Genomic DNA, 16,810 nt, shown 5'->3' with positions numbered 1-16,810 from the left:
CACACACTCACTCACTCACCCAACCACCCACTTACTCACACACTCAGTCACTTACTCACTCACCAACTCACACACACACACACTCATTCACTCACTCATTCACTCACTCACTCACTCACTCACTCACCCAACCACCCACTCACTCACTCACTCACTCACTCACTCACCCATTTATCCATGTTTTTTAAAATTTGTTTAGTTATTTTTTCACTCACTCATTCATTCAATTATTCATTCATTCATTCATGTGTTTATTTACTCATGTATTTTTTAACCCATGCACTCACTCACTCACTCACTCACTAAGTCATTCATTCATTCATTTACATATTTATTTATTTATTTATTTACTTACCTGCTTGCTTGTTTGTTCGTTCGAATAAGGAACGAACGTTCATTCACTCACTCACTCACATACATTATGAATGGTTCATTTTTTTTAAATCTTTCCACATCTTTGCTTGCGCTATAATATGAAAGCTACCAACCAGAGAGGATGAGTAGGATGTCACATGCTTCTCATGAGACACATGAAGCCAGCCAAGCGAAACTGTTGCTTATACTGCATCCCAGGGCAGTGTAACATGCTTCCTGCCCTCTTCCACATACATGAGCTCAGAGATGCACATGATTCACTAGAGTCACTGTGATTGAGAGGGCACAGACAGCATGGCATCTCTTTCACTAAAAGAGCACAGGGAATATTTTTCAGTCACAGATGGCTGTGGCTTCGCTGTGATTCGAACTTGCAACCTCCATATAATGACGTGTTACTCAGAATCCTGGAAAATGTGACCTCTTTTACTCACATAATCACGTATGAGCTTTTTCCCATAACGCTGATGTCCATCTCGAAATATATTTGTTTTGAGCAATGCAGGGTGTGCAAATGATCTAGTAGGCTGGAACACTTGGTGTACACTTAGAGACACTCAATAGAGTGTGTATAGAGCTTCCAGACAAAGCGAATGCTCTGGTGCTTTCTCTTTGTCCAGTTTAACCTCCAGCAGACCTCAGAGCACTAATCTGCAGTGGGTGGAATAATCACAATGCTGTCACAGGGTGGCTTTGTTTAAAAACCATCTCTGACTGCGCTGTTTCTCCGACTCCACAGAAAATTTAGTCTACTGCGAACAATTCATGATCCATGCTCTGGCACTCTGTAGGAATAGACTTCAAGTTGAACACCAAAATGAATGAGTCTGTGTATGTGTCCAGTTAATTTATTAGCCTGATGAGAGACTGTGAGCGATAGGGACTGATGATCCAAACTGTAGATTAAATAGATTAAATTTGGACATTCACCTCTTATAGTGGATACACAAATTGTAAGAATTCAGTAAAATAATTTATAAAAACAAAAGAAAAGGATGTCAAGAAGCGAACGTCAAAAATCTTAAATTTAGTGTTTTACTGTTAGTTGTTTAAGGAACTTGTTATAAAATGATCAGGTTTGCTTCATTTTAAAGCAGCGATATGTAATTTTAGAGCCCTTTGTGACCTGCAAGGCAAATTACATAAAAACAGAAAAACACAAAAAACAATACAAAAAAAACAGGCAGTAAACATTTACCGTTCCTTCAGCAACATCCCCTTCTATTGATTCTACTTCCTCTGGGGGTGGAGCTAATTTCTGGGCCAGAAAAAAAAGTCAACAGATTCTTGAAAGTAGCCTGATTCAATGAATGTTATATTGCAACCCCCCCTCCCCCCCCCCACACACATATATATATATATATATATATATATTTAGATGTCTTTCAGATTATGATTCATATAGGTCTATTTTTAAATGTTACAAATGGCTGCTTTAATGCATTAATGAACTAGTAATGAGGCACATCATCTACTACACTGCACTACATTTAAACAAAGTTTTCCTGTCCAAAAAGTCAAGTCAAGTGTGTGACCTTGAATTTTGATGCACAACGATCCCCCCACCTGCTTTGGTTAAAGATCGAGCCTTGCTTGTAATTTTGGTTAGTTCTGGCTGAGCATTATTGCCTGATGTCCAGGTTTAAGAGGTTGGGGATGAAGCACACAAAATGGGAATCTGATCTGCCCTTTTTTTTTTTAACGATCTCCCCAAGCCAGGCTCTAATGCTCTTAGACACTGGAGCTCTTAGTGATTTTATTTTATGAAAGCCATTTGCCGGCTCTCGGTAATGATTTGATGCGCACGCAGGTCAGGCAACGATTCTGAGTAGATGTTGAGGCAACAGTCTGTTAGAGAGACGGCACAAAAGTATGACAGAGAGCGATCTAGGGAGGAAAGGAGGGAGGTAGGGAAGGAGGGAGGGAGGGAGGCAGGGAAAGTAAGGGGGGGAAAAAAAAAAAGAAGAGGCAGGAACCGAGTAGGAGGGAGGTAGACAGAGATAGAGAGAAAGCCAAGCGCTGTGTCTTTAAGAGTGCTGGAGCGAGGTTCAGAAAAGAGAGGGCCCCCGAGAAGCCGCGACGGCCGGCCTCGTCCCAATCCACTCCACTGTTAACTGTCAGGCGCAGCAGCTCAGTCAGCGCAGCATACAGACAGCACGCGACCTGTGTGGATAAACAGGCTTCTCGGATCACCGAACTTCTCCAGCACTATGTCTGATTTTGATTTCACACTGCTTTGAAGTTATGGAGCTGGACGACGCGGCTGTGCTGGACACCCACCATGGTAAGAGGAGAAATGTGGAATCACTTTTAACAAGGCCAGTGAACTGTTCAGAAGCAGGCAACGATGTGCGGTGGACTGTGTGTGTGTGTGTGTGTGTGTGTGTGTGTATGGGGCTTTCAGGTCTGTAAAAGAGATCACTGGCGCAGCTAAGCCTTGTTCTTCTCATGTGAGTTTCTTTTGTGTTGAACATAGTAACACTAGTTGGCCATATGGAATGTGTGTAATTACATCCTGCTCCTTGGTGAGTTTTTTCTGATATGTAAGAAAGACTCAGGACATGATGGAACACTTGGGAAAAAAAACCCCACAGAGAACATTTTCCTTATTCTCAGTACTGGAAGAGCGGGTTATGTTCTAACCGTGCACTACATGCTCCCTAAAAAAAAACAAAAAAAACTTGCCAGATCCTTGTGTTTATGTGAGGAGAGCCCTAAGCATGGGTCAGCATGTGGAAAAACTGTCCTGTCAGGGTATTAAAGACATGATAATTGAATAAATGTCCATGATAATTGATATATTTTTTATATCAGGATCATTAACATAACATTAAAATAGTTTTTTTACCAGCAGATGACACAGGTTAATATGTTTTTAACAATATTTTTTTAAAAAGTTTCAGCATTGGCACAAAAAACGTAACGATTTTAGCCCTTTACTGTGCTTTAATGCTAGTGTTTAAGATAGATAAAAACAAACAGAAAGAAAACTTAGCGGCTGAGTTAGTGCTGTAAAAGTGGCTGAGCTGCGTTAGAACACTCTTTAGTTGTTTTCAACTTTGTGAGCTTTGCCTTTTGTGGGAGTCTTTTTATTTATGAGCAAACTTAGTAATTTATGGATGATGTATAGATCATAAACCTATTAGTCATGTGGATGTGGTAGCTTAGTGGTTAAGGTGTTGGACTATTGACCAGAAGGTTGCGAGTTGAAATCCCAGCACTGCCACTGCTGGACCTTTGAGCAAGGCCCTTGCTCAGTTGTACAAAATGAGATAAAATGTAAGTCTGGATAAGTTCGGCTGCCTAATGCCTAGAAATGTAAATGTCATAGATGAAGCTTTTATAAATATGTCAGAGGTTTGCTATACAAAGGAACGGGAGACATTAATACATTGTCATTACATCATCTTGTTGGCTCTTCAAATTCTTTCTCTTTCTGTATGATGCACCGTTCAGAGATGAGAGACACTGTGTTTGGTCACGCAATAGAAGCGTGACATCCTTTCATTTAACATGACACAGTGAATCATTCAGCTCTTTTGTGTCGCACGGTGACGCAGGAAAGGTCAGTCTGGTGACAGTCATGAGCACAAACCAACACTGACCAAATCAAACCATCCAAACACTTACTGAAGATCCTCAGCTGATATTCCAACAATTCCCCTTTATATGTCCAGTCAGACTTTTTGACACGTTCTCTAGTAATGTAGCGGCTTTAGCATTGTATGGCTTTAAGTTTCGTGTGTATGTGTATATATATATATATATATATATATATATATATATAGACACACACACTCAATCTTAAAAAGCTTTATTTGATTAAATAACTGAGTGAACATACTCCAGTCTTTTTCTGACTTTACATCATCCTGAAAACACCGGATGCTGCATGAGGAGAGGTGGTCTGTCTAAAAGTCAGTGAGAAGGTAGCGAGGGTGTTGAAAGACTCTTCATGAAGATTATAATCCCAGACGGACGATTCAGAAACGTCCGTAATCCCGGTGAAATAGAGAACGGAGATGAGCGGAGTGCTAGTATAATATCAGCCGGCACTTTGCTTACCCTCTTCTGTCCTGCCTCTCATGTGGCACTTTTAACGGTGCTTGGTTTGATCAGGGTAGAAGATTATACTGAAATCCAGCAGAGGTGGTTGCATTGCACATACTGTGTGGATGTCTTATTAAACTGGTGAAAGGCTTCAGTGCGGATCATTACAGGGCCTCTACTGAAAGGGCGCGATGAGATGAGACACTTTGTAAAATGGTCATGTTAAATTGCACGGCCGGCGTTCGGGCCGTCCAGCGGTTTTGCTCGATATTCAACAGCACTGGATGGAAGGGATACCGTTCAATTCATGCTGAAATAAGAGCTGAAAGCCAAGATTGGTGTTATTTATTTATTTACTTCAGAGGGTATGAGTCGTTCAGTCTGGGCACTTAAATGCAATGAAGTTTATTGTCACACTTTTCTAACAATGAGTCGGTCAGGTAGGAAATACGGTGCAGCCGGAGCTATGATTTTACAGATTCTTTAAAATCTTGTGCTGAAATGACCTTCAGTCAGTGACCTGCTAATAAGTTTTGAGCTGAAATATAAGAAATAAACAAAGTGTTAGGTCTTCTACTGTAACGTGTTATTTAAACCCACTGACTCTGGTTAGGTGGGGAGGGAAAACCACCCATGAAATCATATGCTTGGAAACGTGTAGGTTGGATGGTAGTTATTTAGTTGTAGGTGGGGTAAAGAGTTACCGTCTCCTTACAGTGAAACTCTTGTTAAAAGCATCAGACTACAGACAAAAAGGCTACATTCAACTGAATGTAATATCTAAAAAAAAAAAAAATGTCAAAGGTCCGGTTTTACTTTCCAACTTATGGTCAAGCTTTGTTCCATTTTTATTTATTATTAAAATCTAAATTTGACATGTATACAGGCGAAAAAAAATACAATACATTTTTAGCAAAGGTTAAAATACATTTAGTAAAATATCGAAAAATGCTACACAGTAGTAGAAATTATGTGGAGATGTTTAGCGGAAGAAAAATTCTTTAACATGATACTCCTGACTGCATTGAAATAAACAGAAAAAGAAAATCAGGATAGAGCGAGGGAGAGATGAATAGAGGATGGTTTCGATAACATTTCGACTTCCTTCCTCGGTATCGTTTTTTTTATTGTATTGGGACTCAGTACATTTAATCTGTCAAGTAAACAGATATACAGCCCCTTTCTGAGAGATTTGGAAACGATCCGAAAAATGTTAAAAAATGTACTTTTTATCCGATTATTGTTAGGTTTAACGTTAGTCTTTCTTTATCACTTGGGTTTCAGCAGCTAAAACAGTCGGTCCTTCATGAACCTTTTGTTAGGTTCTCTATCTTGAAGATAATTAGACAAGCTTGTTGTGTTACCCAGCAACGGGAAAGTCCTCTGAAGACTCCCATGTTGAAAAACGTGGTCATAAGCGTGACCTCGGACCGTTAGAAAGCGCTGACGCTGGAGACTTCGTCCATAAACGCTTACAGAAAACTTCTCCATATCAGTAATTATGCTTCTGCTTGAAATCCGTTTCTATTGAGGTGCCTGTAAATGAGCTGTTACTATAGAAACGATTACATATTAGAACTAGAAAATGTAGGGAAGTATTTCTGACCAATCAGGGTTGAGAAATATTCTGCTGTATTAGTGTGTCATTTCATGGGGTTAAATATTCACATCTGCAGTTTAGTGTTGCACAAATATTACACAAAAGCATCCACTTCTTGTGTGTATGTGTGTGTGTGTGTGTAAGCATAATTTCGCACTTTATCCGTGATGTCATTACTGTGCACTTTATTGTGCACTTTTGTCTCTTGCTCTCTACTGAAAAGGGATTATGAAACATTACTGATTCCTAAAGCGACAGCCTGTTCTTTATCCAGCAGATAAATGATCTTCACTCAGAGGATTAAGTGATGATCACATGGCTGTGTTTCCTGTATGCATTCGCTCTGTGGTACTTCTCCATCTTTAAAGCCACTGTCATATCTTCCAGCATGGTCCATCTTTATATTCGGTCTGTATCGAGAATTCAAATTTCGGAGGCTGATTCCATCCATCCATCCATTCGTCCATCCATCCATCCATCCATCCATCGGTTTGCACACCCTAACTTTAAAGTTTGATTCTGTATTTAAATTGTATACTTCTGTACATGGATGTTTTGTATGGATTAATACACAAAAATCACAGAATGGAAGCAATTACATCCTAAAGCAATTTATTTCCTCATTTTTTGCAAATCTTTAAATTATTACTTACTCCTCAACACTTTGGAGAGAGAGAGGGAGAGAAAGAAATAGAGAGAGAGGGAGTAGTCAGGGACACAAATGTCCTACACATGTCAATAAAATAAAACAAAATCAACCTACTGTATCCTACTGTACTCGGGGGGTTAATAGATGAATGAATTAAGGACTAATCACAAAACAAGTGCACACATTAAGGGAACAAACCAATAACAGGACAAGGGACGGAGACGGGGCAAAAACCATAACAAATTAAAGCAGATAGTTAGACGAAGAACAAGCACAAATAACATTCACTGAGCTTAGAACCCATGGATGGATTGCATGATGATTGCCCTTAAACATATTAAATATATTTTCATCCCTTTCTCCAGCTCTGTAAAAGATCATTCATTCCTGTTTCGGGTTTTGTGAGAGTTGTTGTTTCTGATTCCCGTATAGTCCTGACGTGAGGGCTTACACTAAACTGCCCGACAGTTCATACCTGACACTTTCAAGCTAATTAACTACAGCAAACTTTTGAGCTTAGTAATAAAGCTATCTGCTGACTCGAGTGCACAATATTTACACTATATGATGTGACAGAAAGTAACCTTGGAACGAATTCTGTCTTGTGTGAAATGCAGTTAAATTCAGAGTATAAACGTTTGCTTCAGAATACAAATACTGAATATTAGAAATGCGAATAATTGAGAGGAGACAAGAAGAAAGGCCATTATTAACGTTTACATTATTTACTGTCCAGAGGCACTGGTGGCTCAGTGGTAGGTTTCATGTGGAAGGCCCGGGTTCGATTCCCAGCCAGTGCCCGACCCCAGCCACTGGATGTAGTGCCGGTCCCAAGCCCGGCTAAAATGGGAGGGTTGCGTCAGGAAGGGCATCCGGCGTAAAACCTGTGCCAAGTTGTTGTGCGGACCAGTTGGTCCACTGTGGTGACCCCTCACACACGTAGGGAGCAGCCGAAAGATCAACAACAAACTGTCCAGTGTCATTCGAATGAGGATGAGGTTCCCTTCTGAGCCTGGTTCCTCTCAAGGTTTCTTCCTCATATCATCTCAGGAAGCTTTTCCTCACCAGACGTCAGGGATAAATAGTAACTTTATCATTTTTTCTACATTTCTGTAAAGCTGCTTTGAGACATGTCCATTGTTAAAAGCGCTATCCGATTAAACTGAATTGAATTGGGAAATTTTGTTTTGATATAAAGTCTTAAAATAGTGTCTGAATCCAAAAGGCCATGAATTCATGAACAGAACATCAGGGTTAAAGGTCAGTGACGAGCCGTCCCTCTCAGCCTGTGACATTTAAGACTGAAATTCCGTCTCGCGCGGGCGTTTTTTGCTCCAGCTGTGTGTCACAGTGCTGCCGCTCCTCTGACCTCATCCACGGCACACGGGGTATCTTTGTGTGTGTCTCAGCAGATGGGATTCAAATCCCAGAGCTCCGTCCGCTCCCTCTCTGCTTTGGAGGACTCGGAGCAGGATGTTTAGGCTAGTGCGCGGTACAGCTGGTCGCTGTTTCATGGTCCGCCGACTGCGTGATCACTTCATCCACGTCTTCACGACCACGAAAGACAAAAGAGTGGTGTGGAAAAAGCGCTGACTCTTCGTTCTGCTCTCTCCACGCTCTTAGCACGTAGGTAACCTTTAGAGAAGAAGCAGACCAAGGCTGGGATTCAGTGATGGTCAAATCTGAGGTGTTGTATCATGTTTTAGGAAAATAATCAGACGTCATGAGACGTGAAGTTAATGATGCTTTAATTTGCCAGTGATTATCATTTTCATTTATTAAACAACAATGTTAAACTTCGTATTCACTTATATGGACATTTAATGTTGCGAGACCTTCACAAAACACGTTTGTTACTGCTATTACTCCTCTTAATGCAGCTAGAAGCAGTTGTTTCCTTATAAGCCTCTCTTTTGTCCTTATTATTGTTTTTTTTTAATGCTACTACTACTACTAATAATAATTAATAAATAAATCTGCACTTACACTAGCCCTTACACCTCTACTCTGTGCACCATCCTCCTCAAACAGCCGATCAAAACTCATGTATAGTTGCACTACTTATATTCTCTTCATGTGTCGTTTTCTTGTGTTTCTTCACTGGTAAGTTGCTTTGGATGAAAGGCGTCTTTTCATGCAGAAAGTGCAAATTCATCTCTCTGCAGTTCCAAACAGCTGACACTGGAGAATCCTTCCATAAACGTCAAAACAAGCATGTTAGAGAAAGATTAAGATGAACAATTTATTATTGATGTACTACTACTACTACTACTAATAATAATAATAATAATAACAGGATGTGGTAGCTTAGTGGTTAAGGTGCTGGAATGTTGTGAATTCCAATCCCAGGTCCACCAAGCTGCCACTTTTAGTCCCTTGAGCAATTACTCGGTTGTATAAAATGAGATAAAAAGTAAGTATAATTTAATTTATATTATAATATAAATATAAATTATATTTATAATTTATATACAGTGACTTTTTTATAATTTATATACAGTGACTTTCTTCAGCTCAAAGACAAAGTTTCCAAAGACAAGTTTACATCCCAAGCTGGTAGAAATAGGTAAGAACGGTAAGAAAGTACTGAAGAAATAAATGTATTGGTTCTAGTCTTAGATTATGTATTATATTACATATCCCTGTCTAAGTTAAATAGAAATGATAACTTTTAGTATTAGATCAAGGGCATTTCTTTATAACCCTGTCATTTAGCTTGTAGCTGGAACTCAAAACACAAAATGAATCCCACACTTTCTGAGAACTCAGCACTTCTGTACTATGGTTTTTTCACGGTTCAGTTAGATTGTATGTCTGTTGATCTGTTGTCTGTTGAACCGCAAGTCATTGAAGCCTCCTAACTGTTGCTAGGATGCTTGGTGCCCTGGGCTTTTAGCACCGTGGAAACTTTGTTTTGGCTGTTGTGCATTTGTGCGCTACGTTAGACTGATGAATGGCTTTAATTCTCCCTGATGTGAAACAGATGCCACCTGTTTTTGCTTCCAGAAGACATGCAAGATGTTTCTTGCTGTGTCGGGTTTTGAAGTATTGATGAAATGAGCTATTAGGACAGACGGTTTGTCATATTGCTGTGTATTTTACAAGCATTTGTATAAAAAGAAAAAGAAAGAAAGAAATTTGTGAGAAGCTTGCTCCAAATGATCTCCACTGCTTGTACCGCATGATGTAGTGGTTCAGGTCCATTAAAAACAGCAGTGATGTAGCTATTAACCCGTTTAAACAGTCCTGTTGACATGGTAGTTCCCCTGTAATGCATTAAGGGATGTTTCTACAATTAAATACTCAAGTTCAGACCTACAATCCATTGCAGGTTTAGTTTGTTTTTACAGAATTTATTTGTAAAAGAAATTGTGACATTAGTTAATAGATTAGATTAGTTAATCAAATTAGATTGTTGATATGGCAAAAAAAAAAGACAGTATACACACCATACTGTACACTGATCAGGCATAACATTATGAGCACTGATAGGTGAGGTGAAGAACACTGATGATCTCCTCATCATGGCACCTTTTAGTGGGTAGGATATATCAGGTAGCAAGTGAACATTTTGTCCTCAAAGTTGATGTGTTAGAAGCAGGAAAAATGGGCAAGCGTAAGGATTTGAGCGAGTTTGACAAGGGTCAAATTGTGATGGAAGGAACAGTGGTAGACTGACGAAAGAGTCATGGGCGGCCAAGGCTCACTGATGCACGTGGGGAGTGAAGGCTGGCCCGTGTGATCCGATCCAACAGACGAGCTACTGTTGCTCAAATTGCTAAAGAAATTAATGCTGGTTCTGATAGAAGGGTGTCAGAATACACAGTGCATTGCAGTTTGTTATGTTTTGGCAGCAAATGGGGGACCAACACAATATTAGGCAGGTGGTCATAATGTTATGCCTGGTCGGTGTATGTTATAATATATAGTAGACCACTATAGGTTTTCCAGGTGAAAAAACAATTGGGCCATTATTGTCCATGATATTACTTGAGTACCATAAGGTTATTATATCACAGTATCAACATGTTATTATATTCCCTGGCTCTTGTTTTCTTATACAAGAAAATAATCATTATTTTTTAGAAGCTGTAGTGACACTTGTAAAACCTGAAACAGGAAGTAACATGACATGCTGAATCAATCCAATCAAGTTATTTGATACCTAGACCTGAGAACCAATCACTTTCACACATGACTTATTCTGCACCAAAATGTACTTGGAGAGAATCCCAGACCATGCGGGCCAGAGATCAGTTTCCTAGATTAAACCCAGATTCAAAAACAGCTTCTACATTCGACTAAACATGCCAAACTCCCAGCACAACCTGCCTGTGAAAATGACCATAAATAGTGCTACAGCTACAGACATCCTTAGCGTAAAGTAAACAGTAACACTGTAGCTGCATTCTTACAATAAAATGTTAACTATTTTAAGGTGACATTAGATAGGTGAACATAGTTGCATGCTTACTGTACATGCATAGTTACGAACAAACATACTTAGTAACTGGCATACATTATTAAGTAGGCACTGTCAGTTACTAAGAAGTTCACTGGTAAGTTACCAAGGAGTCACTATGTCAGTGATTAACCCCTTACTCTCTGACCTAGTGACTCCTTATTAACTGACATAGTAACTACTTAGTAACTAAACTAGTGACTCCTTACTAACTGACAAAGTGACTCTTTAGTAACTGACATAGTGACTCCTTAATAAATGTCATGGTGAATCTTTAGTAACTGACATAGTGACTCCTTAATAAATATCATGGTGAATCTTTAGTAACTGACGTAATGTCTTCTTAGCAACTTGCATAGTAACTCTTTAGTAACTGTCATAGTAACTACTTAGTAACTGATATAGTGACTCCTCAGTAACTGGCATAGTAACTTCTTAGTAACTAACATAATAACTCTTCAGTAACTGACAATGTCTCCTCAGTAACTGACATAGAGACCCCTTAGTAAGTGACAGTAACTCCTTATTAAGTGACATAGTGGCTTCTTAGTAACACCCAAAGTAACTTCTAAGTAACTGACATTGTAACACCTCAGTAACTGGTACAGTAACTTCTCAGTAACTGACATAGTGACTCTTTAGTAACGTATATAGTAACTCCTTAGTAACTGACATAGTGACTCTAGTAACTGGCATAGTATCTTCTTAGTAACTAACATAATAACTGACATAATGTCTCCTCAGTAACTGACATAGAGACTCCTTAGTAAGTGACACAGTAACTACTTATTAAGTGACATAGTGGCTTCTTAGCAACAGCCAGGGTAACTTCTAGATAACTGACACTGAGACTCTTTAGTAACTGACAGTGACTCCTTACTAACTGACAAAGTGACTCTTTAGTAAATGACAGTGACTCCTTAGTAATTGAGGTAGTAACTCCTTAATCTCTGACATAGCAACTTCTCAGTAACTGACATAGAAACTCCTTAATAACTGATATAGTAACTTTTTTTAGTAACTGACTTGGTGACTCCTTAGCAATAGCGATTTTTTTAAATAACGGACACAATGCCTCCTCAGTAACTGACATAGTGCCTCCTCAGTAACTGACATAGTGCCTCCTCAGTTACTGACATAGTGCCTCCTCAGTAACTGACATAGTGACTCTACTAACTGACATAGTGCCTCCTCAGTAACTGACATAGTGACTCATTACTAACTGACAGTGTCTCCTCAGTAACTGACATAGTGACTCATTACTAACTGACATAGTGACTCATTACTAACTGACAGTGTCTCCTCAGTAACTGACATAGTGACTCATTACTAACTGACATAGTGACTCATTACTAACTGACAGTGTCTCCTCAGTAACTGACATAGTGACTCACTACTAACTGACATAGTGCCTCCTCAGTAACTGACATAGTGCCTCATTACTAACTGACATAGTGCCTCATTACTAACTGACATAGTGCCTCATTACTAACTGACATAGTGACTCATTACTAACTGACATAGTGCCTCCTCAGTAACTGACATAGTGACTCACTACTAACTGACATAGTGCCTCCTCAGTAACTGACATAGTGCCTCATTACTAACTGACATAGTGCCTCATTACTAACCGACATAGTGCCTCATTACTAACTGACATAGTGACTCATTACTAACTGACATAGTGCCTCCTCAGTAACTGACATAGTGACTCATTACTAACTGACATAGTGCCTCCTCAGTAACTGACATAGTGACTCATTACTAACTGACATAGTGACTCCTCAGTAACTGACATAGTGACTCATTACTAACTGACATAGTGACTCATTACTAACTGACATACTCATTACTAACTGACATAGTGACTCATTACTAACTGACATAGTGCCTCCTCAGTAACTGACATAGTGACTCATTACTAACTGACATAGTGACTCATTACTAACTGACATAGTGACTCCTCAGTAACTGACATAGTGACTCATTACTAACTGACATAGTGACTCATTACTAACTGACATACTCATTACTAACTGACATAGTGCCTCCTCAGTAACTGACATAGTGACTCATTACTAACTGACATAGTGACTCCTCAGTAACTGACATAGTGACTCATTACTAACTGACATAGTGACTCATTACTAACTCATTACTAACTGACATAGTGCCTCATTACTAACTGACATAGTGACTCCTCAGTAACTGACATAGTGACTCATTACTAACTGACAGTGCTTTATTACTAACTGACATAGTGCCTCATTACTGACACAGTAACGTGACTGATAATAGGAACATTAACTGCAGTTAAAAAATAGTTCGAACACGTGTGTGTGTTTGTGTGTGTGTGTGTGTGTGTGTGTATGAGCTGTTGCTAGGTACACTTTTATAATGAATTATACAGTGTAAGTGTTGGTATGAAATGCTGGTACCAGAAAAAAACTCCACTTTGGGGTGGATTATATTTCTATAACAGAACAGCGAGCCATGTTATATTCCTTAAACAGCTGTCTGCTCTTAAAACATGGATCAAGCCAACATGTCCAGCTGAAAGCACATGGTTTATAGAGTTTAAAAACGTAGCATAATTACACAAAGCAGACACGGCAGAGTTAGCATTCAAACCCAAACCTGTTAGAGTCTAGACAGAACAAGTACTTCCGATTTAATGATACAAGTGAGCTAATATAATCATCTCTGTATTTATTCCTTTTGATCCGTGGATGCAGTGATCAGAGAGCAGAATCTGATGCTGTGTGCTAGCTGTAGGCTGTGGTGTTTAAGCAGTGTGGCTGTAGTGGTGTGTGTGTGTGGTTATGGAGGTTCTTCCACATTGTTGGCTGATTAAAGAGTGGGAGAGCAGGCTGGGCCTCTGCTCACCACACTCCCCAGAGCCAGCGCTATGATTGGCTAACTTTCCTGAGGAATTCAGGCCGCCAAAGTGGCTCGTCCCCAAAACAAAAGAGAGAGAGAGAGAGAAAGAGAGCTGTAACCAGGTCTTCAAGTTGGTCATGAAAGAGGAAAAAATTTGCCACTGTCCCCCTCGCTCCTTTTCTTTCAGACCTGTATCTAGAGGGAGGTTCGGCCTGCAGCCCTGAGCAGAGGGCACGCTTTGGGGATTTTTGTGGTGCGCTCTGACTCGGAGGCAGGACACAGCCGGCACTGTGTTGCAGTAGCAGCCTGGTTGTGTTTGTTGGCAGCCTGGCTGTGTTTATCCTTATCCTGACATTATGCTTCTTTCAAGACCTGTATACTCTCCTGCATGTAATTCCTCCCCCTGCACATCAGACAGGTTTTAAACCTGCAGACAATCCGAGGTGAGAATCTACTGCCAAAAGCTCAGGTGAGCTGCTACACCTTTCCTATAAGGGAGGAGGTCTGCTTATATGTTTATCCGGTAATTATTTTTGGAAAGAGGAAGAAGGTGGACATGACATTCGCATCCGCAGGATTTTTTCCAATTGAAAGTTTCCGTCTGCGTATGTGCGACCGTAATTGTGGAGCGCCAACGCGCGGTGAAGTTTTTAAGGACTCGCATTCCAGCCTTTGTAACAAGCCACAGTAATGTTCTGGAGTCGCCATAAATTTGTGGAGAAACTTGGGAGAGAGACTCCAAGCTTTCAGAGCTGTGCCTCTTAGCTGTATCAGCAGTTAGCACTTTTTTTTGATTTAGATGTTTTGCACTGGTCGGTGATTAAATTGGTCCTGTTTGGCAGCAGTTTTTCTCTTTTTTTCCTCTCCCTTTTGGCTTTTGTTCTTTCTCACGCTCTTTCTCTCTCTCTCATCCGTCATTTCTGGTTGCAGGTATTCCCAGGCGCAGCAGGCTAAATGTACACTGGCTGCTTTTTTTTTTTTTTTTGGTCCAGCCAAGGAACATTAATTGTGTGTAAATCCTTCAGGCTGAAATCTGTTAGACTTGGATGAATTGTGCATCACATCACAGTGGGAAGAATGTTTATTTTCTATTAGGTGTAGAAAGTTTCCTAGAGATTTTTGTAAGAAACGACCCCCCCCCAAATGAATGGTTTAGTATAGAACCTGCAATGTCATTTTCTCTCTCTCCACCCCTGCTATATTTTGCTATTAAGTGCAAAGTGTTTTCCAGTCTCGGTTTTAAAATGTGCAGTGACGAGGCAGCTAACATAGTGCTTTTATTGATCCTTTCTCCAGGCAACATCACATGACAGCTGAATAAAGGACAGAAAATAGAAGCAGCACTCAGCGAACACTCCTTCTGAAAAGTTAAATACAGACTTGTTCTGGCGCTGTGCTTTGTGTTCTGGCTGCAGTGCTTCTTTTGCATGGCACAGACACCAGCTAGCATGTTCTCGATCCGTGGGCCATGCTAGTCTGTGTCTGTGTAGCTGTGATGTCTGGTTGTGATATTAGATGAGGAGATCAATAGTGGGAGTGTCATGTAGGCCTGATATGATTTGTCATTGATAAGATTCACAATTGTACAGGCTGGGGCTAGAAAGAAAACCTCATCATGTTTCTTTCTGCAAAATAATCCACAATTATTCTGATTCCAAAAGAGAATTTTTTATCATAGAAAAACAGCGAGGATTAGCCCGCTTCCCCATTTAAACCAGAAGCCCCCTGCTGTACAGTGATATCTAATCATAGGAGACATTTTAGTTTGAGGAAATGCCTTCCATCTTGACTGACATAGGGATGTTGTTTTGCGTAGCTTGGCAAGACTTTGCGCATGGTTCAGCGCAGCCGGGTTAATGCAGCTTCTGGCAAGCCTCAGGAAGCTGCTGGAGGGAGCAGGTGTTGTTTGGCACATTTCATCGCTGACACTTAGACAGCAGTTCAGTGGCCCATTGTACAGGCAATAAATAAGCATCGCACAGAAAGGAAGGAGGAATGTTGTTCTTTCTAACTGAGAAAGCAAGGCAGCTGGGCGGTTTGTGTGTGTGTGTGTGTGTGTGCATTCTTGCCCTGCCAAAATGCCACGCCACTTGTAACTCTCTCTATGCAAAATCACTTCATGCATTTTAGGGCATTTTCATACCTGCTTTAGATTCTAGATTCTAGGGCAATAGAAAACAGTGTCATGATCACAGGTTTATTTCCTGACAGACAAATCTTTGATTTTAATTCACCTGATTGTTGAATCTGCATAATGTGTAATTTCCTGGTGTTGGTTTTGCTGCCTGATTGTGTTCACATTTCCTGTTTTAATTTGGGATTAGCTTGTTTGTTTATGCCACAACATTAATTAGGGATTGGATGGATGGATGACAGGATGGATGGATGGATAAAAAGATGGATGGATGACAGGATGGATGGAAGGAATAATGGATGGATGGATGGATGACAGGATGGGTGGATGGATGGATGTACCCTTATGAACATTAATTAGGGATTGGATAAATGGATAAATGGATAACTGGATGGATGGATGGATGGATGGATAACTGGATGGATGGATGTATAGATGGATGGACTGATGTACCCTTATGAACATTAATTAGGGATTGGATAAATGGATGGATGGAAAACTGGATGGATGGATGGATGGATGAATATATGGATGGATGGATGACGGGATGGATGGAAGGAATAATGGATGAATGGATGGATGACAGGATGGATGGATGTACCCTTATGAACATTAATTAGGGATTGGATAAATGGATGAATGGATGGATGGATAACTGGA

At 40.1% G+C, this 16,810-nt stretch overlaps 1 protein-coding gene across 3 annotated transcripts in view; it reads left to right on the top strand.

Moving 5' to 3' along the window:
* The first annotated feature begins 2,399 nt into the window (after positions 1-2,399).
* The window catches only part of dab2ipa (DAB2 interacting protein a), a 119,754-nt gene continuing 105,343 nt past the window's right edge, over positions 2,400-16,810 (top strand). The window contains exon 1 of one of the 3 annotated variants that reach the window (XM_058389815.1): positions 2,400-2,659. In XM_058389815.1, coding sequence (XP_058245798.1) covers positions 2,620-2,659 — 40 coding nt within the window. In that variant the 5' untranslated portion in view covers positions 2,400-2,619. Of the gene's footprint in view, positions 2,660-8,074; positions 8,301-9,221; positions 9,241-16,810 lie in introns of those variants that run through there. The other 2 variants (XM_058389816.1, XM_058389817.1) reach the window with 2 other exon arrangements.

Source organism: Hemibagrus wyckioides, linkage group LG05, assembly GCF_019097595.1.
Source record: "Hemibagrus wyckioides isolate EC202008001 linkage group LG05, SWU_Hwy_1.0, whole genome shotgun sequence".
In the NCBI taxonomy this organism is placed as follows: Eukaryota; Metazoa; Chordata; class Actinopteri; order Siluriformes; family Bagridae; genus Hemibagrus; species Hemibagrus wyckioides.
Note: the sequence above shows the minus strand (reverse complement) of the source record. Positions and strands in the feature narration are given on the sequence as shown.